This window comes from Rhamphochromis longiceps, linkage group LG19, assembly GCF_057381845.1.
Source record: "Rhamphochromis longiceps isolate RC_006_pf linkage group LG19, R_longiceps_female_GT1.1, whole genome shotgun sequence".
Lineage (NCBI taxonomy): Eukaryota > Metazoa > Chordata > Actinopteri > Cichliformes > Cichlidae > Rhamphochromis > Rhamphochromis longiceps.
The window spans coordinates 26,938,002-26,960,256 of NC_140575.1; the positions used below are offsets into that span (position 1 = coordinate 26,938,002).

Sequence of the window (22,255 nt, forward strand, 5' to 3'; positions counted from 1 at the left end):
AGCCTCCATTACGGTGTTATATGTCCACATCGCCTTTCAGTTTTATGTCTCTGTCCTTTCCTGCATGTGATCAATGAATGTAAAAAAAAAAAAAAAAAATTCAAATCACAACATGCTGAAGGAAGTAAAACTGTAACTGAGGAAGCACAAAACGTTAAATTCAGACAGGAGAATCCAGAGAGGAGACATTCATCTACAAAAGTTTTCAGTTTATATCTTTCATCTAATGTTTGCAAACCAAAGGCCATAGAAGCAGGAAGTATTTGAGACTGCTTCTGAAACATCAGACTTTTGGACAACATAAATGGTTTATTTAGAATTATTTATGTTGACTCAAACTAGCTTATGAACCCAAAATAATGTCAAGATGTTTGCTTTGCGCATGACTTGTACTCCGCATTTCTACTTTAACCACAGATTGGAGTGTTTGTTATTATTAGCAGCTTTTCCAGCTTTTTTTAACAGGCATGCTTTTGCATCTTTAGTCATTTAAAAAAAATAGAGAGTGATAGACACAGAGTCCACCAAATTTGCTCTTCAATGAAACTAAAATGTAATCCATGCAGACTCTACACTAAAAGCTTGGGGCTAATCAGCTAATCTGATTTGTAAAAATCTTTGGATTGACCAACAGACAACAGATTCTAAATCTAAATTCCACTGCATGGTTATTAAGCCACGCACCACCAACAAAGTAAAACACACAAAAGTAAATGTTTACATCTTAGTGTCAAACATTTATTTATTTACATGTGTTTGCAGTCATTATAAGGTTAGTCCATTAAACACAAACAAAACACCAGAAACCGAACCAGAAATAAAACTTAAAAAAGATCATTTGATTTTTAAGTAAATTATATGCCCCCTGCCCCTTATTTCCATCTGTTCAGATCAAAGGGTAACTTGGAAATAAGCCCAGAACAATTGAAATTGTTCCTGCTCATCCTAATGTAGCCCATCTCTCCCCATCCAAGACCCCACTGCCCCAGAAAGAAACAAATGAACAGCATTCAGCAGCTAAAACTCAGCTGTGTTCACATTAACCTCATGTGAAGACATAACAATCTGATTAACAAAAGATGCCTTTTGTAGCTGTGTATCAGCACTTGGCGAATGTTAGCAGGAATGAAGTGCATGAATTAAAACATGTCAGTATTTAGCTGTTCTTGATCAGCCGGGAGTCATGTCCTTTGTAAGAACCGTAACCCACAGTGAGCACACCACGGTCCAAATCGGTGCTGCTTCATCGTACATACCTTAAAATACATGTTAGTTAGGGGTGAGTGATGGTGACTGATGGGTTTAAAATAACAAGAAAAAAAATATTTCTTGTTTTATTTGAAGATACTTTCAAAAGTGTTTTAATGATTGTACCTGATTGGTAGAATTGGAAGGACTCATGAGAAGCACCAATGGCCACAGAAACCGGTCTAATGATGACCACAGCCTCCTTCAGGGCTTCTTCATGTTACCTATGACTACCTGTTATGATTGCTTCATACAGGTCAGTCAGCAGAGCTGGGGGGGGGGGGGGGCAGCTCTTGAAGGAAGATAAGGAATGCCAGGCACTGAAATAGAAAAAGGTGGAGCTATACATCAAGAGGATGATCGCACGACGCCGCTGTGGAGGTCAGGTGGAAGGTCTTCTTTGGTATTAAGTCATTTATGCAGAACTCTGAGGTGCATTTAGAGTTAATGTTGAATGGTATGTGGGCAGATATTAGATTAGCTCCCAAACAAAGGCTAACAGTTGAGGTAAGAATATTACAACCAGAAGAAGCCAAGCACAATAGTTTGCAAAATGAAAGTTTTATTCAGCAGGTCTCAACTGAAATAAGTGGTTACACCATTAAGACCCAGATTTACTAAATCAAGAAAAATCGCGTGTGTACATGTGTCTGTCTGTAATCTTTATCTCATGCAGTGTGAAAGTGCATGCAGTTGAATTTGTGTCCACCACTAAAAACAGTCTTGCATTAGAGCACAGTAAATACAGTGAAATTTATGTGCACTCTCCATGGTGCTAAAATTATAACCGTTTAATTTTGTGTAATAAAACTTTATAAAGGAGAAACATTTCTTGCGCCTGACTGAGGTCTGAATATTCCTAGGCCACTCTTCTGTGGAACGAGCTTCCAGTTTGGACTCGGGACACAGACACTGTCTCTACTTTAAAGATTGGGCTTAAAACTTTCCTTTTTGCTAAATCATAAAGCTAAGGATGGATCAGGTGACCCTGAATCCTTCCTTAGTAATGCTGCAATAGGGGTAGGCTGCTGGGGGACTCCCATGATGCATTGCTTTTCAGTCACCTTTTTCACTCACTATGTGTTAATAGACCTCTCTGCATTGAATCATACTTGTTATAGTGACTTTTCCAAGAAGTCACTTGGATGAGCGACAAAATGTTTCTCCCTCCGAAAACAGACAGGATCAGCTATTGCATCAGCGCTTGAGGATATTCTGAGGGAGGGACAGGTGAAGGTAAGGAGTTTTTTAATAAACATTTTCAATGGTTAATGGCATGATATATCACACATTTCTCAACATCAAGCAAGATTAAATCAAGCATTGCTGAACATTTTAACAGAAGCTTTAACCTTCCTGTCGTGTTTGGGTCAAATCTGACTGATTTACAACTTAAAACAACTTAAAATCATGGTATGAGCCTTGTTTGTGCTGGAGTGATGGATTCTTTCAATAAATCCCAGAAAATCAGTTTGGTTTTATTTTCCACAACAAATAGCATGTAATTAATTTGCTTAAGTGTAATGATATGCTATTTATACATATTGGTGACTCTCAAAGTTGAGCCAATGGGAACTCAATTGGAATCCATGAAATACCAAATAAATGTTGAAAACCCACATGGATTTTAGAGAAATGTATCAGCAGTACATAATTTGATTTGACTGATACATTTTACCAATGATTTAATATTGTTAACATAGTAAATCCACCCACTCACACACCTGATAAGGAAGGACCAGCAAAAGGTGCATTATTCAGCAATATCATTTCATTGGTATTAATAAGTATTTAAACATTTCTAAATGAAACAAAACTGTCACTGACAACTCTACAGAAAAAGCCAGCAGATATTCAGTAAATCTGCTTTATTCTGGATTAAACACAAAAATCTGCAGAAAACTGGATAGAAATGCATCCCACAAGGGCTGAGGTTCTCTTTCTGAATAAAGCTGATTGATCAACGGATTAATAGTTCTAATGGTAACATCACAAGATGGTTATTAAGTCATACCCACCACTACAGTAAAAACGCAAATGTAAATGTTTATATCTCAATGTGAATTGCAGTTTTGGGAAAAGAGAGACTGGTTGACACCATAAAAAAGATACTGTCTTATAACTCAGTTAATTTAGATAAAACTAAAAAACTAATACCCATAACCACGATCCTATAGTAAGCTGTAGTGTACTGTAAAAACATACCGTTTGATTATCAGAAGTTACATATGCTTAAATGGTATTTTAAGTAATTGTTTGTCAAATAAGGACAAAATGAGGATGCGTTTACTCCCACCTCATTAGACCAGAGGGCAGATTCCTCGAGTGGCAATCCCACACTGGTTGTACTTGTTCCTGCTCATCTTAATGTATCCCATCTCTCCCCATCCAAGTCCCCAGCTACAGAAAGAAACAAATTAACAACATTTAGCAGCTACAGTGGGGCAAAAAAGTATTTAGTCAGCCACCGATTGTGCAAGTTCCCCCACTTAAAATGATGACAGAGGTCAGTAATTTGCACCAGAGGTACACTTCAACTGTGAGAGACAGAATGTGAAAAAAAAATCCATGAATTCACATGGTAGGATTTGTAAAGAATTTATTCGTAAATTAGGGTGGAAAATAAGTATTTGGTCACCTCAAACAAGGAAAATCTCTGGCTCTCACAGACCTGTAACGTCTTCTGTAAGAAGCTTTTCTGTCCCCCACTCGTTACCTGTATGAATGGCACCTGTTTGAACTCATCATCTGTATAAAAGACACCTGTCCACAGCCTCAAACAGTCAGACTCCAAACTCCGCCATGGCCAAGACCAAAGAGCTTTCGAAGGACACCAGGAAAAGTATTGTAGACCTGCACCAGACTGGGAAGAGTGAATCTACAATAGGCAAGCAGCTTGGTGTGAAAAAATCAACTGTGGGAGCAATCATCAGAAAATGGAAGACATACAAGACCACTGATAATCTCCCTCGATCTGGGGCTCCACGCAAGATCTCATCCCGTGGGGTCAAAATGATCATGAGAACGGTGAGCAAAGATCCCAGAACCACACGGGGGGACCTGGTGAATGACCTGCAGAGAGCTGGGACCAAAGTAACAAAGGTCACCATCAGTAACACACTACAACGGCAGGGAATCAAATCCCGCAGTGCCAGACGTGTTCCGCTGCTGAAGCCAGTGCATGTCCAGGCCCGTCTGAAGTTTGCCAGAGAGCACATGGATGATACAGCAGAGGATTGGGAGAATGTCATGTGGTCAGATGAAACCAAAGTAGAACTTTTTGGTATAAACTCAACTCGTCGTGTTTGGAGGAAGAAGAATACTGAGTTGCATCCCAAGAACACCATACCTACTGTGAAGCATGGGGGTGGAAACATCATGCTATGGGGCTGTTTTTCTGCCAAGGGGACAGGACGACTGATCCGTGTTAAGGACAGAATGAATGGGGCCATGTATCGTGAGATTTTGAGCCAAAACCTCCTTCCATCAGTGAGAACTTTGAAGATGAAACGAGGCTGGGTCTTCCAACATGACAATGATCCAAAACACACCACCCGGGCAACAAAGGAGTGGCTCCGTAAGAAGCATTTGAAAGTCCTGGAGTGGCCTAGCCAGTCTCCAGACCTCAACCCCATAGAAAATCTGTGGCGGGAGTTGAAAGTCTGTGTTGCTCGGCGACAGCCCCAAAACATCACTGCTCTCGAGAAGATCTGCATGGAGGAATGGGCCAAAATACCAGCTACTGTGTGTGCAAACCTGGTAAAGACCTATAGTAAACGTTTGACCTCTGTTATTGCCAACAAAGGTTATGTTACAAAGTATTGAGTTGTATTTTTGTTATTGACCAAATACTTATTTTCCACCCTGATTTACGAATAAATTCTTTACAAATCCTACCATGTGGATTCATGGATTTTTTTTTCACATTCTGTCTCTCACAGTTGAAGTGTACCTCTGGTGCAAATTACTGACCTCTGTCATCATTTTAGGTGGGGGAACTTGCACAATCGGTGGCTGACTAAATACTTTTTTGCCCCACTGTAAAGCTCACACTTCATGTTCATGTATACGTATCTGTGTATCACCTCTCAGTGAATATTGTAAAGAATGAAATGAACGAATTAAAATATGAGCATCACATGTGGGTATTTACCTGTTCTTGACCAGCCAGTAGTCGTGTCCAGTCAAAGTACCATAACCTACAAGCAGCACAGCATGGCCCAAACGTGTGCTGCTGCAGGCCGGCTCATCATACAATCCTGTAAATACATGTCAATCAGACTTACAGGTATAAAGAATAAATTAAGCACCTTCAATTTCTTTTTCTATTTGAAGATATTTTTCTTGGTACTTTCCCCAAAGTGTGTCAATGTCTGCACCTGAATGGTAGAGTTGAAACGATCGATGAGAAGCATCAATGGACACAGATATCGGTCCAAAGGTAGCCACAGCAGACTTCAGTGCAGCTTCATCAGAGTTACTCACATGAACATAGCTAGTGCATTTGGCACCAATAGCATTGGGGTTGTAACGGCATAGTCCATCCTAATTGAGAGAAAATATGTTATAATTTACTATAATTTACTATACTAGATTGAATTGTATTTGAAAGAAGTACAGTAAGTAGTAAGTAGTACTACTTTACAAGTCTTGGAACTACTATATATTTTAGCCAGAAACCATCATGACTACCACCGTCTGAATGAGCACATGGCGGTTTCAACTTTGATATTTAGCAAGATGATCATAGTCAGGTAATGAACACCTGAAAATGTACGTTCAAAGATTTTGTTTTAGGAGATCTGGTGTGACAGCAGGTTTTTGAGACATTGCTGTCTAATTACCCTAGCCTCATAAGGGTAGGACGCCTCAGTGTCAATTCCTCCATTGTATATAATGTAGTGAAAAGCCTGGTATGACAAGCCTCCTTGGCAGCCGTGGTTCCCAAAGCTGCGAGAGCAGTCCACCAACTGCTGTTCACTCAGAGACACCAATTTTCCTGTCTTCCTGAAGTGCTGACCCTCCAGTGCACCAGTCTGCAATAAACATGAGTTCATCTTAATCCAGAATATATAGCTGATTATACAATATAATTAAGTTGAGCAACGTTTGCCAAATTACAACAAGTAGAGAACACTAAGTTATATGTACTGACTGCACTGAAGGCCCAGCAGGAGCCACACTTCTTCTGATCCTTGACATCAGTGACATATCCCTTTTCTCTCCAGTCAACAGTGTCGGGCAGATCAATATCTTCAGGTAGCCGGAGAAACGCAGAACCATTGTGAGGCAAGGAAACATTGAGGGAACCAAGGCAGCCCTGGGAAATCAGGTGCTTGTATTCCTCATTTTCCTAATAATAATAATAATAATACATTTTATTTGAAAGCGCCTTTCAGAACACTCATGGACACTGTACATGGTAGAATAATAAAAGCAACATAATAACATAACATAATGAAGAAGGACATTTTTTTTTCTTTTCAAATATCATTTTTGCAATCAAAATTTAAATGTTTTTAAAAAGGATTAAACATAACTGGCACATGTTTTTCCGTACATACCATGTCAGCAAAGTAGGTCATACCGAGGCGGTATGACTTGAAACCCTGGTCTGCTAATATGTTGTGAATTAGCACAAATTCACGGTTGTTGAGCCAGATCTGCTTCCGATGAGCCTCCTCTGATGGAGAGTCATAGGACTTTTCTGCCAGTTGGAAAATGAAAAAATCATAAAGAGAACAAAGGAATTATGAATAAAGAATAAAAATTGAATTTCTGGTAAGAGATACCCTTTTATTCCTTTTAAACTTTTCTATAAGCAAACGTAAGGGTTAGTTCACATTTTTTCTCAGAATTTGAGGTTTACTAAGCATATTTTAAAGACCACAAAACATGAACAACAGCATTTCACCCAAGGCTAAACTAAAAGAGGAGAAAAGGGTCTACTGTCTCACCAAACTTGAGCTTCCATGCATGAAACTCCAGATCTCCAAGAGAGATGCTGGCACAGCTGGTCACAGCCAAAAAAGCAGTAACAACTAGAAGCAACTTCATCTTGATTGAAGACAAGCAGAAAAATACAGATCCTTTTGTCTTGCAGAAAACCACACAAAATGTTGCAAAGATTGAGGTTAAGCCAGTTCGGGCTTGGGTACTGTAGTTCTGTATCAGAGAAACAGAGTTCCTATATGGCTAACTATAATAGTTGTATTCCAGTTTGGTGACTCACAACAGTTCAAAAACATAGTGAAAGAATTTCAGGTGCAGTAAAAGGTGGAGCTATACATTTGGAGAAGGATCACATGATGTTTGCATGATGTCACTCTTTTAACAAAAGTTTTCTTCCTTTCAGCTGATTAGGTATTAGTTATGTCATGACAATCACAAATTTAACAATCCAATCAGAGAACAGGTGGGTTTGGCTGTTGGTGGGGTGCTTTACTGAGCTTCAGGTCCTGGAGGAATAAATGCCCTTCCACCCCATCGACATGTAGCACTGAGAATGGACATGAATACTGAGTGGTCAAGATCAGGTAAAACCCCTTTCAAATTTTAAGGTTTTACAGTGTTCTTAAAATGAGGTAACCACAACCTCATATGAGCTACAAAACATAACATGTTACACCATGTCATTATTTCTTTAACAAAAAATGTGCAAAATGCTGAAGCACATTGTGTGCAAAGGCTAAAGTATATGCTTACTTACCACCCTTACATGCCTCCCTACAGAGGAGGCTCTGGCCTTTTACAAGTGTACAGTGGAGAGCATCAAGAGCCTGAAAAATAATTTTAAAGTAAACACATTGATTGCTCATTTACGCCTTACATGCCTCTGCTTAGACTTTCAGACTGCCCTCTGGTGGACAAACATTAGCACAAATGGAGGGTTGTTTCGGTTGTCTTTACTTTAAAAATAAATAAACCTTTGATTTTATATATTTCAGTAGCATTTTACTCTCGCATAACAACAACAACAACAACAACAACAACAACAACAACAACAACAACAACAACAATAATAATAATAATAATAATAATAATAATAATAATAATAATAATAATAATAATAAAGGGCAGCACGGTGGCACGGTGGTTAGCACTGTTGCCGCACAGCAAGAAGGTCCTGAGTTCAATTCCAACATCAGGCCGGGGTCTTTCTGTGTGGAGTTTGCATGTTCTCCCCGTGTTTGCGTGGGTTCCCTCTGGGTACTCCGGCTTCCTCCCACCGTCCAAAGACATGCAGCTTGAGGGGATAGGTTAATTGGAAAATCCAAATTGCCATTGTGTGAATGTGCGAGTGAATGTGAGTGCGAATGGTTGTCTGTCCCTGTGTGTTGGCCCTGCGACAGACTGGCGACCTGTCCAGGGTGTACCCCGCCTCTCGCCCTATGACAGCTGGGATAGGCTCCAGCGCCCCCCGCGACCCTGAAAAGGATAAGCGGAAGCGAATGGATGGATGGATGAATAATAATAAATCGTTTTTCTCAGTGGAGGCTCAGCTACCCAGCATTTTTGAATTTGTTTATTCATTTGGTTTACCTATATATTCTGTGTTTGATTCCTGGTTTGTTTATTGTGTATATTTCTTTTATGTATTCTTAGCGTATTAAGGTTTGTTCTGTTTTTCTACTAGCTATAGAGTTTACTGTAATTCCTTCCTCACGCCTCCATCCTGTCTTCTCAAGCCTTCCATATAATGGTCATTTATGTGTCTCTATTTTTCCTTTACAGTTTTCTCAATTGTTAAATGTGCACTATTTTAGTTTTAGCTGAAATAGCTCCACACATGGCTCTGCTTATAATCACCCATTATTGTCAACTAAGTGAGCTGTGATGCATTTATACAGGATATTTTGCGTATCACTATGACAGGTGGGAAAAGAAGTAGTTCCTACCAATCATTTACAGAATCCCAGTAATAAAGTTACTTTTCCACTGTTTTTCAGTTCATGAAAAATTACAAATTTATCACAAATGACTAAAATATCAATATTTTAATATGAGAATTGATTCTAGAACATAAATATCTTGTGTCAGAGGCATCAATATTTCACACCACTACTGAATGGCCCAGTCCATCAAACCGTCATTGCCACCACTGTTTCCATGGTTGCTAACGAATCAACCAACTGCTTCTTACTTAAAGCCACCAGCTCTCTAATCTTCCTGAAGTTCTGAACCTCCAATGTGTAAGTCTGCAATAAGGATGAGTCATTTTAAGCCAGACAGGAGTTGAGCAAAGTTTCTTATGTTACAATATGAACAAGTAGTATCAAAGTATCCACTCTGCTCCATTTTCTTTGAGCTTTTAGGGAAGATGAGGCACATGGGAACATAGCTAGGATGAATTAGACCTAACGAGACTGGGAAGCAAAATCAAATACACTGCACACGGGATGAAAGACTGTCAAAATAAAACAGGAAGTACACGACACAGAAATGGGGAAAAGCAAAAGATAAAACACGAGGAGAGGAAAAAGGGAAAAGGGGAAGGAAGATGAAGCACAGCGACATGACTAAGACACACAGAGCACTAGGGACAAAACAGTCTCTCACAAGTGACACAGAGGTGAGACAAAGACACAAGAGAAACCTCACAGACACACAAGAAAACTTAAAAACATAGAAAGAACTAAACTCGGTGCTAAACTTTAAAAACTTGAACTTAAACCGTCATAATACGAAGAGTCACAAAACACAAAAATAACTGGGGAACACAAAAGTCTGCAGCTGCATTCCACAGGTGCTAAACATTTATGTCTAGATGATGGATTGATGAACAGAACACAGTTTGACAATTTATGTATTTATTTTAACTTGTATTTGTCTTATTTATGAATTTATTCCATTAAACACTGATGCAGGAAAAGAGAGGTTCTTGACCCGACAAATAAAATTATGTTTAGTTACATAACACGGTTAAAAACTTTAAACTAAATTTTGGTCAAATCAGAGGGAACAACTGAGGATAGGTTTCTTCCGACCTCTTCAGACCAGAGGGTACGTTGCATCAGAAGAAATCCCACACTGGTTGGATTTGTTCCTGCTCATCTTAATGTATCCCTTGTCTCCCCATCTGAGACCCCAGCTGCAGAAAGAAACAAATTGCACAGTTTAACAACATTTAGCTGCTAAAACATTAAAATATGAGCGTCACATGGGAGTAAATACCTGTTCTTGATCAACCAGTAGTCATGTCCATCTTCTGTACCATAACCCACAGCCAGCACATCGTGGTTCAACACTGTCTTGCTGCAGTCGGGCTCATCATACACTCCTGCAAATACATGTCAATCAGACTGAACAAAAGAACAAATGAAGCATTTCACATTTCTTTTCCAATTTAAAAATGTTTCTCTGCACTTTACAAATATTTTTTCAATGTCTGCACCTGATTGGTAGAATCTGAATGAGTTATGAGAAGCATCGATGCCAACAGATATTGGTCCAATAGTGGCCACAGCCTCCTTCAGGGCGTCTTCGTTACTGGGTTCCACTTCAACATAGCCAGTGCATTTGGCACCAATACCATCAGGCTTGTAATGGCATTGTTGACCCTAATACAGAGAACATATGCAATCATAAGTTTCTACTGCTGTCACATATTTATATTAGCAAACAGAGGCTTTCCAAAAGCTGTTAAAAATAGATTTTGAAAGAAGTTAATAAAGTAGCTCATGCTGTGAGTTTTACAGGGCTTGGAGCTACCATATGTTTTGGCAGTACTGTACAGCCTTTCATGCATGGCCATTATTAACACCACTGTCTGAATGAGCTGATTTGCATTTATAATTCTGATATTTACAATGTGATGATATTCAGGTGATAAAGACCTGACTGCATATATTCAAGGTTTGTGATTTAAATCACAGAAGAAACAGGTGTGTGTGTGTGTGTGTGTGTGTGTGTGTGTGTGTGTGTGTGTGTGTGTGTGTGTGTGTGTGTGTGTGTGTGTGTGTGTGTGTGTGTGTGTGTGTGTTTGATATATTGCTATTTATTTACCTTAGCCTCATAAGGGTAGGATGTCTCAGTGTCAATTCCTCCATTGGCTTGGATGTACTGAAAGGCCCGCTTCACTGATCCTCCTTTGCAGCCATTGTTGCCAAAGCTGTGAGAGCAGTCCATTAACTGCTGCTCACTCAGAGACACCAGCTTTCCTGTCTTCCTGAAGTGCTGACTCTCCAGTACACCAGTCTTCAGTAAGGACGAGTCGATTTCAAACCAGGCAACAGTTTTTGTTTCCCAAAGTTGCCCAAACAACACAAAATTTTATGTACTCACTGTACTGAAGGCCCAGCAGGAGCCACATATCTTCTGATCCTTGACTTCAGTGACATATCCCTTATCCCTCCAGTCAACAGTGTCGGGCAGATCAGTACCTTCAGGCAGGCGAAAGAAGCTAGAGCCACGCTGAGGCAGAGAAGCATTAAAGGAGCCAAGGTAGCTTTGGGAAATCAGCTGTTTGTACTCTTCATGTTCCTGATAAAGAGGGAAGACATTCATGGGGGTTTTATCAAACAAAGTTGTTGTTTGGTTTTTTGTATCCTCACATGCTAATTGCATCAAAAAAGACAGATAACAACTGAATTGGTGAAGGGTAAAATCTGAATGATCTCTTTTTTGTACACATACCATGTCAGCAAAGTGGGTCATCCCAAGGTGGTAGGATTTCAAACCCTGGTCTGCCAAGATGTTGTGCACTAGCACATGTTTGCGGTTGTTGAGCCAGATCTGCTTCCGGTGAGCCTCCTCTGACTCAGAGTCATATGACTTTTCTGCAAGTTGGAAAAGGAAATTATGAGAAACAGAACAATTTTTTGATTCGCTAACATATTTCCTTTGATTTGAATCTTATAAACTTTTACATAACTGGATGAGGCAAGTTTGAGGTTTGGACAGTGTCTTAAAGAACACAAAACATGATCAGAAGCTTCTGAAAAAACACAAAAACAAAAGAGGAGAGAAAGTGTCTGCTGTCTCACCAAACTTGAGTTTCCAGGCGCGAAACTCCAGATCTTCCAGAGAGATGCTGGCACAGCTGGCTACAGCCAGAACAGCAGAAACAACAAGCAGCAACTTCATCTTGACTGAACACAAAGAAACGGATCCTTTGTGACTTGTAGGAAACCACATCAGTTTTAAAATGCTTTCTGTCACTTTAAATGGATGTTGGATGTCACTTCCAAAGTACGACAGTAACATCTCTCTCTTTTGCAAATTAATAATTCTTTGTTTTTCTTTGTTTTTTTTCATCATTATATTACTGAAAAGTGCATTTACACACTCGCCTATGTGTCTAATTACGTGCTGTAGCTACTTACCTGTCTCAGTGTCCGTGGTTGATATAGGTCTGCGTCAGAGAGAACGTCTTATATAGCAGACCACTAGTATGACTGCAGTATTCCAGTCAGGTCAGGACAGGAGTAAAGTAAAGAAAGCGAAAGAATGTTAAGTACTGAAATAGAAAAAGGTGGAGGTGTCAGGGTCCCTCAGTCCTCCTTGGCTTCTCCCCTATGATTGGGTCTTCTGTCTGTCTTTTCCCATTTTTTCCTCTGTCTGTGTTCGTTTGTGTGTCTCTGTGTTTGGAAACTAAATCCAGGATATCACTTACAAAACAAAACCCACCTCACTCACTCTGTTGGATAACCCCACCAAAGCTATCAGTTTCTATGATTTGAAGCCCCCATCACCCTGTTGGTCCATGGTCACCCTTGGTTACGACCCAACAATCCGCACATCAACTGAGAAACAAACTGAGTCTGGATGGAGGCTGTCTTTCCATAAGAACTGTTTAAAATCCACTCTCCCTTCAGATTCTACAGCCCCTGAACCAAACCCACCTGAAAACGCAGGTGGGTTTGGTTCAGGGTTCCAAACTGTTTATCATGATTTGGCTGAAGTTTTCAGAAAGGATCTCACTCTGTCTCTTCCTCCACATCTGTCTGTCACTTGATGAGAATTAGGCAGGGGGTTAGTGGAAGATGGCCTTCAATACCCATCACAGACACTTCAAACACCTGGTAATGCCCTTTGGACTAACTAACACACCTGCTGTTTTTCAGGCCCTAGTTAATGACGTTGTCTGGCATTTCATAAATTGTTTCATGTTTGTCTACCTGGATAACATCTTATTTTTCTCACGATCTCTCTCAGAACATAAAATCACTTAAGGTTTGTCCTGCAGCAGCTGCACAAGAAGTTGTTTCTAAAAGGCAAATTTTATGTTGACAGTGTATCTTTGCTGGGCTACAGGAAAGATACATTGTTGGGCTACCAAAGGGACATCTCAAACCAGGCCCAGCAAAGGTGCAAGCAGTCATGGACTGGCCATTGCCTGAGAACTGCAGATGTTGCAACGTTTCCTTGGTTTTGCTAACTTTACTGGGACTTCAGTAAAGTTGCCATGCCTCTAACCCAACTTGCCAAATCACAGTTCCAGTGAACCCCAGCAGCTCAGTCGTCCTTCGACTTTCTCAAACAACACTTCACTTCTGCTCCCATCCTTTCTCAACCAAACCTCTCACAACAGTGGATGTGGATGCATTAGATTCTGGAGTGGGAGCCATCTTTTTCTCTTGTCGTCTATTCCCTGCGGAGCAAAATTATGACGTTAGATCTGGATCTGAAACTCTTGCATACCTTGAAACGGCGAATGGGCTTTGTTTTTTACCCTCTTGAATTTTCCTGCAACGTACAGGCCAAGCTCTTTAAACAAGCTAGTCCACTGTGTAAACCTGAATTCTGTGTGTAGAGACCAGTTTTCCTTTTTTTAAAACTGGTATCTATTTGCTGATTTGGTCATAATTTTATTATTTTTTTAAATGTAGTATTGTAGTCTCAAATGGTTTATTGTTTTTTATTAAATAATATGCAAAAATACAGATTACACATATTTGACTTGATGGTGGAAACTGGATTGGCAGTCTGTCCAACAAAAAAAACACATAAATGCAAATTTATGATTGAAACAAAAATGTCATCCATGACAGGTCTACAGGGAAAATGGGGACCCTTCAGCTTTATTCTTTTGGGAACACAAAAGTCTGCAGAAAACTATAAATGTATCCCACACACGCTTAACATTTCTCTGTTGATACTGGATGATACTGACCATAGTTTCTAATGCTAAAAACCACTTCATGGGTAATAAGCTACACACTACCAACACAACGTAACAAACACAATTACAATTTTTACATCTTAGTATAAAGCATTCTTTTTATTTATTTAACATGCATTTGATGTCTTTATGACGTTATTCCGTTAAGCACCAATGCAGGAAAAGAGTGCTTCTTGACACCATAAATCAAATGATGTTTGGTTACATAACTTGGTTAAAAACATTCATATACATTTTGGTCAAAGCAGAAGGAAGCAATGAAGATGAGTTTCTTCTGAAATCTTCAGACCAAAGATATTGGAATTACTTTGGAATTAGCAATTCCACACTGGTTGGTTGTTCCTGCTTATCTTAATGTTTCCTTTCTCTCCCCATTCAAGGCCCCAACTACAGACTTGGTTTGATAAGTGAGACACTCTGGAAAATATGTTCTTACTCCAGGACGTATCTCAGAAACTAAGAAACTTTTACACCACACAAATTATATTTTTTCATCTCTGTTCACAAGTTTCTGGATTTCTTTTTTGTAAGACTAAGACTGAACTTTTTTTTTTCTTTTTTTGCATTTCTGGAAAAGTTCACATTCTCTGTGTCTCAGTGTCAGTTAGCACTATTCCTTCAGTCAATACTGTTGGTTAGATCAGTACCTTCAGGTAGGCAAAGATAGGTCGAGCCTCAGCGAGGCAGAGAAGCATTGAAGGAGACGCGCAACCCAGGGAAACCAGCTGTTTGCACTCTTCATGTTCCTGGTAAACAGGGAAAAATTATGGGGATTTTATCCAAAAGTTGGACCCTGGTCTGCCAAGATGTTTTGCTCTAGTGCAAACTTGCGGTTGTTGAGCCAGACCTGTTTCTAGTGAACCTCCTCTGACCTAGATCATAGTCATATGACTTTTCTACCAATTGGAAAAGGAGATTATGAGAAAAACAGAAAAAAGAAATTAATCTTTTTTTTTTATCTGCTAACATGTTTCCTTTTATTTTAGTCTTAGAAACTTTTACACAAGTAAACACATGGGTGAGCATTTCTTTGTTTGAGTTTGAGGCTTGGACAGCATCTTTAAGAACATAAAACATGATCAGAAGCGTCTGACAAAAATCGAAAATAAAAGAGAAGAAAGAGAGTCTGCTGTCTCACCAAACTTGAGTTTCCAAGCGTGAAGCTCCAGATCTTTCAGAGAGATGCTGGCACAGCAGGTTACAGCAGAACAGCAGAAAAAACAAGCAGCAACTTCATATTGACTGAGAAGAAGCAGAAAAAGACAGAGGCATAGCCAGCTTCTCTACACTTTCATGGCAGGATTTGACAATATTCAAAAGAGGTAGTCACAGAATGTTTGGCTTTTCCACCTCCCACGGGGGGCTAGATGGTCAGGTGCAGAAAAGTTCATGACAGTCAGTCAGACAGATAATTTTCTTTGGTTTCAAGTAATTTTTGCAAATCTCAGTTCCATAAAATCCTTATCTTCAGTTTAGTTTAATCTAAGCAGCATATTTATTTAGTATTTAAAATCAAATCTGCATTATGTCTGGGACAACACTGGATACATTTACACATGGAGACATATTTCACTACCAGGCCTGCAGGTCTGCAGAGAGGCTGGGGGTACTGCTCCAGCTATAGTAGCCATCTGTCCCTAAGACCTCCAGGCTGGTTGAAACCCCTGAGGATGTGTTGATGCTCCTGTCAGGAGACAGACACACGCTCTACTTTTAAGATTAGGCTTTTGCTGCTACAACTACACATGTTTCTTTTCCAAATATTTATTTATAAGTGACTTATGTATGTATGTATGTATGTATATATATGTATATATTGTACTATTCTTAGTTAGCGTATTGTCTGTCTTGTCTTAATGTTGGTTTAAAATGGAGCACTGTAACAAAAAATAATTTCCCCCAGGGATCAATAAAGTATTCTGATTCTGATTCTGATTAAACATTCATTTTTGAGAAACCATATAGTTATGGCTCGATCAGGTGACCCTGAATCCTCCCTTAGTTATGCTGCAATAGGCATAGGCTGCTGGGGGACTCCCATGATGCATTGAGTTTTTCCTTTTCAGTCACCTTTCTCACTCACTATGTGTTGATAGACCTCTCTGCATTGAATTGTGCTTGTTATTAATCTCTGTCTCTCTTCCACAGCATGTCTTTTATCCTGTCTTCCTTCTCTCACCCCAACTGGTGGCAGCAGATGGCCCCGCCCCTCCCTGAGCCTGGCTCTGCCGGAGGTTTCTTCCTGTTAAAAGGGAGTTTTTCCTTCCCACTGTCGCCAAAGTGCTTGCTCATAGGGGTCATATGATTGGTGGGTTTTTTCTCTGTATCTATTATTGTAGGGTCTGCCTTACAATATAAAGAACATTGAGGCAACTGTTTCCAATTGAATTGGACTGAATTGATTTGAATGACTTTTAATGACCATGGTACCTGTTGAGGATTATAGTTCTCGTTAATTCTCATTAATTGTGCAAATGCTCAGAAAATAAAACAAGATTGGCACATTAATGCACTTTCAAACCCTTTTAAAAGTACCCATCTTGCTTCAGGTGGGGCATCCTCTGCCATTCTAGAATCAGCAGTTAGAAAGCGTTCAGTGAAGCTTCCTGCTTTCAGGATGACAGCTGCTCCAAGTTTGTCAGCCAGCTGGTGCAGGTGTTGAGCCATGCTTTTCCTCACTGTGGCACAGTGATGACTGAGAAAGGACAATATTAGACACACAACTCTGGGTACTGTATCGCTAGTTAAACAGAGTTAATCAGAATCCAAACATGGATGCAGTTTTCCACCTTGGCTAAAAGCGCCAGATTGATCTCCTCATGAATAAAGTCACAGGAAGTCTGCGCAAGCTTCAGCAGTAGAGTTTGGCCTGTTTGAAAATATTCAGTGTTGAAAATTATATATACAGATTGCATGTATATAAATAATATTTTCTGTTATTACAAAAATACCAGAAATGTCAAAATTAAAGGTAGCTTATTATCCGTAACTATGATTTTTAATAAACAAATTCCATCATAATTAATACACACGGTGAATTTCATAAGTATAGAAGACCTCCTGTGACGTTTGTTATTTTTCAAGAAAGGTCATAATCATTGTGTTATAAACCTGTTCTAACTATCATTTGCTTTATTTTGGGTTTTGATTAGCTTAAAAAAGTGTTTGGTTACACTATCTATGAAGTTTTGAGGTCACCAAAGAATTTATTCTGTTTGTCTCCATCAGCTGAAGAAACTGGAAAAATGTGATGTTTGTCACACAAATTTTAAGCTAGCTAAATGCTGAGAGATATTCTTACCTTAAAATAATTGTTATTTTAATAATGGAGTGGAGATCAGTATGTATGTCTCAATAATAACCATACAAATTCTGTAAGTAATGCGATATCAAATGTCTCAACAAACTGAACCTGGGAAACATTGGCTTTATTCATTGGAGAACACAAAAGTCTCCAGAAAACTAGAAACGCATCCCATGGGTGCTGAACGTTTCTGCCTGGATGATGGATTGATCGACAGAGCACAGTTTCATAGCTTATTTATTTATTTATTTTTACATGTATTTGCTGTAGTTATACATTTATTCCATCAAACACCTTTGCAGGCAAAGAGAGCTTCTTAACACCACAAATAAAATTATGTTTAGTTAAAAACAACTTGCTTAAAAACACTGAAATAAATTCTGGGCAAACCAGATTTTCTGTAAAATCAGAAGGAAAAACTGAGGATGGGTTTCTTCCGATCTTCAGACCAGAGGGTAGCTTGCTTGAGAAGCAATCCCACACTGGTTGGATTTGTTCCTGCTCATCTTAATGTATCCCTTGTCTCCCCATCTGTGACCCCAGCTGTAGAAAAAAAAGAAATTACACAGTTTAACAACATTTAGCAGCTAAAAATTAATAGTGTTCACACTAACAGTCCAAAAGCATGTGGAGAAATAATGATCTGCATAAATAAGATGCCTTTACATATTTTTGTATCAGCACTCAGTGAATGTTAGAAGTAGTGAAGTGCATGAATTAAAATATGAGCATCACATGGGAGTAAATACCTGTTCTTGATCAGCCAGTAGTCATGTCCATTTTCTGTACCATAACCCACAGCCAGCACACCATGGTCCAACACTGTCTTGCTGCAGTCGGGGTCATTGTACACTCCTGCAAATACATGTCAATCAGACTGAACAAAAGAACAAATGAAGCATTTCACATTTCTTTTCCAATTTAAAAATGTTTCTCTGCACTTTGCAAATATTTTTTCAATGTCTGCACCTGATTGGTAGAATTGGAATGAATGACGAGAAGCATCAATGCCAACAGATATCGGTCCGATAGTGGCCACAGCTTTCTTCAGGGTTTCTTCATTACTGGGTTTGACATGAACATAGCCAGTGCATTTGGCACCAATACCATCAGGCTTGTAACGGCATCGTTGACCCTAATACAGAGAACATATGCTATTATAAGTTTTTACTGTTGTGACACATTTATATAGCAAACAGAGAGTTTGCCAAAATACTGTGATGTTAAAAATAGATTTTGAAAGAAGTTAATAAAGTAGCTCATGCTGTGAGTTTTACAGGGCTTGGAGCTACCATATGTTTTGGCAGTACTGTACAGCCTTTCATGCATGGCCATTATTAACACCACTGTCTGAATGAGCTGATTTGCATTTATAATTCTGATATTTATGATGTGATGATATTCAGGTGATAAAGACCTGACTGCATATATTCAAGGTTCGTGATTTAAATCACAGAAGAAACAGGTGCGTGTGTGTGTGTGTTTGATATATTGCTATTTATTTACCTTAGCCTTATAGGGGTAGGATGTCTCAGTGTCAATTCCTCCATTGGATTGGATGTACTGAAGGGCCCGCTTCACTGATCCTCCTTTGCAGCCATTGTTGCCAAAGCTGTGAGAGCAGTCCATTAACTGCTGCTCACTCAGAGACTCCAGCTTTCCTGTCTTCCTGAAGTGCTGACCCTCCAGTACACCAGTCTGCAGTAAGGATGATTCAGCTTCAAACCAGACAACAGTTTTTGTTTCCCAAAGAACACAAAATCAAAATTTTATGTACTCACTGTACTGAAGGCCCAGCAGGAGCCACACTGCTTCTGATCCTTGACTTCAGTGACATATCCCTTATCCCTCCAGTCAACAGTGTCGGGCAGATCAGTACCTTCAGGCAGGCCAAGAAAGGTAGAGCCACGCTGAGGCAGAGAAGCATTGAAGGTGTGAAGGCAACCCTGGGAAACCAGCTGTTTGTACTCTTCATGTTCCTGGTAAAAAGCAGCAAAGTTCATGGTTTTTATGCAAAAATATGGGGGGTTTTTTTGCATCCTCACATACTGATTATATTGAAAAATATTGATGACAACTTAAATGGTTAATTGATCAAATCTAAATGATATGTCTTTTTCTGCACATACCATATCGGCAAAGTGTGTCATCCCAAGACGGTAGGATTTCAAACCCTGGTCTGCCAAGATGTTGTGCATTAGCACAAATTTGCGGTTGTTGAGCCAGACTTGCTTCCTTTGAGCCTCATCTAACTCAGAGTCATATGACTTTTCTACCAATTGGAAAAGGAAATCATGGGGGGGGAAAAAACAAAAGAAAGTTAATAATTTTGTATTTTAAACCCGCTAACATATTTCCTTTATTTCCAGTTTTATAATCTTTAGCACAAGTAAAAACACAGGTGAGCTCATCTTTCTTTCTAAATTTGAGGTTTGTACAGTATCTTAAAAAACATAAAACTTGATCAGAAGCTTCTGACAAAAAGAAAAAATGAAAGAGGAGAGAAAGAGTCTGCTGTCTCACCAAATTTCAGTTTCCAAGCGTGAAACTCCAGATCTTCCAGAGAGATGCTGGCACAGCTGGATACAGCCAGAACAGCAGAAACAACAAGCAGCAACTTCATCTTGACTGAACACAAACAGAAAAGAAAGAAATCCTTTGTGACTTACAGGAAACTTATGTTTCTGATGAAAACGGATTTTTTTTTTTATTCTTTCTTGGTAATACATGTTTTAAAATGCTTTCGTCATAATATTACATGCCACTTTCATTTGACAATATCCACTTTGTCCCATTTTATTTGGGAGTTTCTATGTTACCTCCTCCAGAAATGTTTTTCTGAAATTAATATTTTTTTTTCATCATAATAACTGAAAAGTGTATTTACACTTTTACAACTAAACTACATGTTTAGTTATCTGTGTTGTAGTTACTTACCTGTCTCAGTGTCCGTATCTGTTGTGCAGAGTGTACTATAATCACCTGTGGTTGATATAGGTCTGCGTCAGAGAGGAGTTCTTATATAGTGGGCTACTAGCATGACTGCAGTATTCCAGGTCAGCACAGGTATTTGTAAAGAAAGTGAAACAACATGAAGCGGTGGAACAGAAAAAGGTGGAGCTGTACATTAACAGTCTGTTACAGTCTCAGTCTACATTAACTCGGGCATCCAGGACACTGTAGTTTAAAATGAAGGCAACAACTTTTTGGCTAACAAAACCAAACAAAAGAACCAAACATAAAGCAAAAAGAAATGCAATTGCCTTCATTTCAAGAGTTTACAGAAGATCACATGACATCACTCACTTAAGGAAACATTTTATTTATGCTCACTCAGCAATAACAAGGAGCGCAACAGTCATGAATGATCTCTTCTGTAATTTGTTACAGATATTGACAAGTTTCAAAAGAGGTTGTCAAAGAATTTTTGGCTTTTCCACCTCTCACCATTGTTGAATGGAAGTTAGATGATAAGGTGGAGGAGCCTTCATGACAGTCAGCATTCATTATTCTTCTTTGCTCTCAAGTAGTTTTTGCAAATCTCAGTCCCAGACTCTAAAGTATTAATTCGTATTTGAGAGAAAGATCAACTAAGTTTATTTGACATTTACAAGCCAGAAGCCATAGAAACAATTATTATCTGAGACCCCGTGTCAAGAACAATTTGTTTTGAATTATTTAGCCAGCTGGAAGTATTTTATGTCAGACAAAATATAAATTACATGTGACATATTGCCACAGGTCTCATGTTATCTATAAAAGCTCAGCTTGTCTTTAAACCATATTCTCAGCCAACTTGATGTGTCTGAAAAACTACGAGTAAAATAAAGCAAGTTATTCATAACATTACAACACCTTTCACATATTTTGAGGAGATTACAATTTATTGTCAAACACAACGGGATGGGAAGTTAATCTAGTTCATTAAACACAATTAATCTGAAACCTCGAATACTTCTATGACCTCCTTAATCCCACTGGCACGTCTTCCGTGGAGGAAGCAGAGTCAGGGGACGAGGGAGACGATTCATCTATCTCTGGGGGTGAGGTCACTGAGGTAGTTAAACAATTCCTTGTTGGCAGAGCCCCTGGGGTGGATGAGGTTTGGCCTGAGTTCCTGACCGCTCTGGATGTTGTAGGGCTGTCTTGATTGACACGCTTCAACAATGCTGCGTGGAGATTAGGGGCAGTACCTCTGCCCCTGGTGGTTCCCATCTTTAAGAAAAGGGACCGGAGGGTGTGTTCCAACTATAGGGGGATCACGCTCCTCAGCCTCCCTGGGAAAGTCTATGCCAGTGTGCTGAAAATGAGAATCTGTCTGTTAGCAAAACAATACAGTTTTCATCCTGGTCATGGAACACCAGACCAGTTCTTTATCCTCTCGAGGATACTTGAGGGTGCATGGGAGTTTGCCCAACCAGTCTACATGTGCTTTGTGGACTTGGAGAAGGCATTCGACCATGTTTCTCAGAGTGTCCTGTGGGAGGTGCTTCAGGAGTATGGGCCATTCGATCCTTATAAAACCGTTGCAGGAGCTTGGTCTGCATAGCCAGCAATAAGTCAGACTTGTTTCCAATAGG

The 22,255-nt window shown here is 39.4% G+C and overlaps 3 protein-coding genes across 5 annotated transcripts; all 3 read right to left on the reverse strand.

Annotated features, from left to right (window-relative positions):
• Positions 1–1,720: 1,720 nt before the first annotated feature.
• On the reverse strand, positions 1,721–7,461 carry LOC146646918 (cathepsin L-like peptidase). Of its 2 annotated transcripts, XM_085392415.1 has the most exons (8): positions 7,206–7,461; positions 6,813–6,955; positions 6,404–6,601; positions 6,093–6,284; positions 5,628–5,793; positions 5,402–5,507; positions 3,545–3,648; positions 1,721–2,463 (listed from the first exon to the last, which is right to left on the reverse strand). In XM_085392415.1, the coding sequence occupies exons 1-7, from the start codon at positions 7,303–7,305 to the stop codon at positions 3,549–3,551; spliced, it is 1,005 nt and encodes a 334-aa protein (XP_085248541.1). In that variant the 5' UTR covers positions 7,306–7,461; the 3' UTR covers positions 1,721–2,463; positions 3,545–3,548. The 2 variants fall into 2 exon arrangements, with proteins under 2 accessions (XP_085248541.1, XP_085248540.1); XM_085392414.1 differs by having other exon boundaries at positions 1,721–3,648.
• A 2,624-nt stretch (positions 7,462–10,085) lies between these two features.
• LOC146646919 (cathepsin L-like peptidase) lies at positions 10,086–12,755 on the reverse strand. The gene is made up of 8 exons (XM_085392412.1): positions 12,573–12,755; positions 12,234–12,338; positions 11,884–12,026; positions 11,533–11,730; positions 11,254–11,445; positions 10,643–10,808; positions 10,423–10,528; positions 10,086–10,339 (listed from the first exon to the last, which is right to left on the reverse strand). The coding sequence occupies exons 2-8, from the start codon at positions 12,331–12,333 to the stop codon at positions 10,240–10,242; spliced, it is 1,005 nt and encodes a 334-aa protein (XP_085248538.1). The 5' UTR covers positions 12,334–12,338; positions 12,573–12,755; the 3' UTR covers positions 10,086–10,239.
• Positions 12,756–18,118: 5,363 nt separating this feature from the next.
• On the reverse strand, positions 18,119–20,298 carry LOC146646920 (procathepsin L-like). Of its 2 annotated transcripts, none has more exons than XM_085390670.1 (7): positions 20,199–20,298; positions 19,805–19,947; positions 19,457–19,654; positions 19,182–19,373; positions 18,645–18,810; positions 18,425–18,530; positions 18,119–18,218 (listed from the first exon to the last, which is right to left on the reverse strand). In XM_085390670.1, exons 1-7 carry the CDS (start codon positions 20,296–20,298, stop codon positions 18,119–18,121), a joined length of 1,005 nt encoding a protein of 334 aa, XP_085246796.1. The 2 variants fall into 2 exon arrangements, with proteins under 2 accessions (XP_085246796.1, XP_085246795.1); XM_085390669.1 differs by having other exon boundaries at positions 19,805–19,942; positions 20,191–20,298.
• Between the last annotated feature and the right edge of the window lie 1,957 nt (positions 20,299–22,255).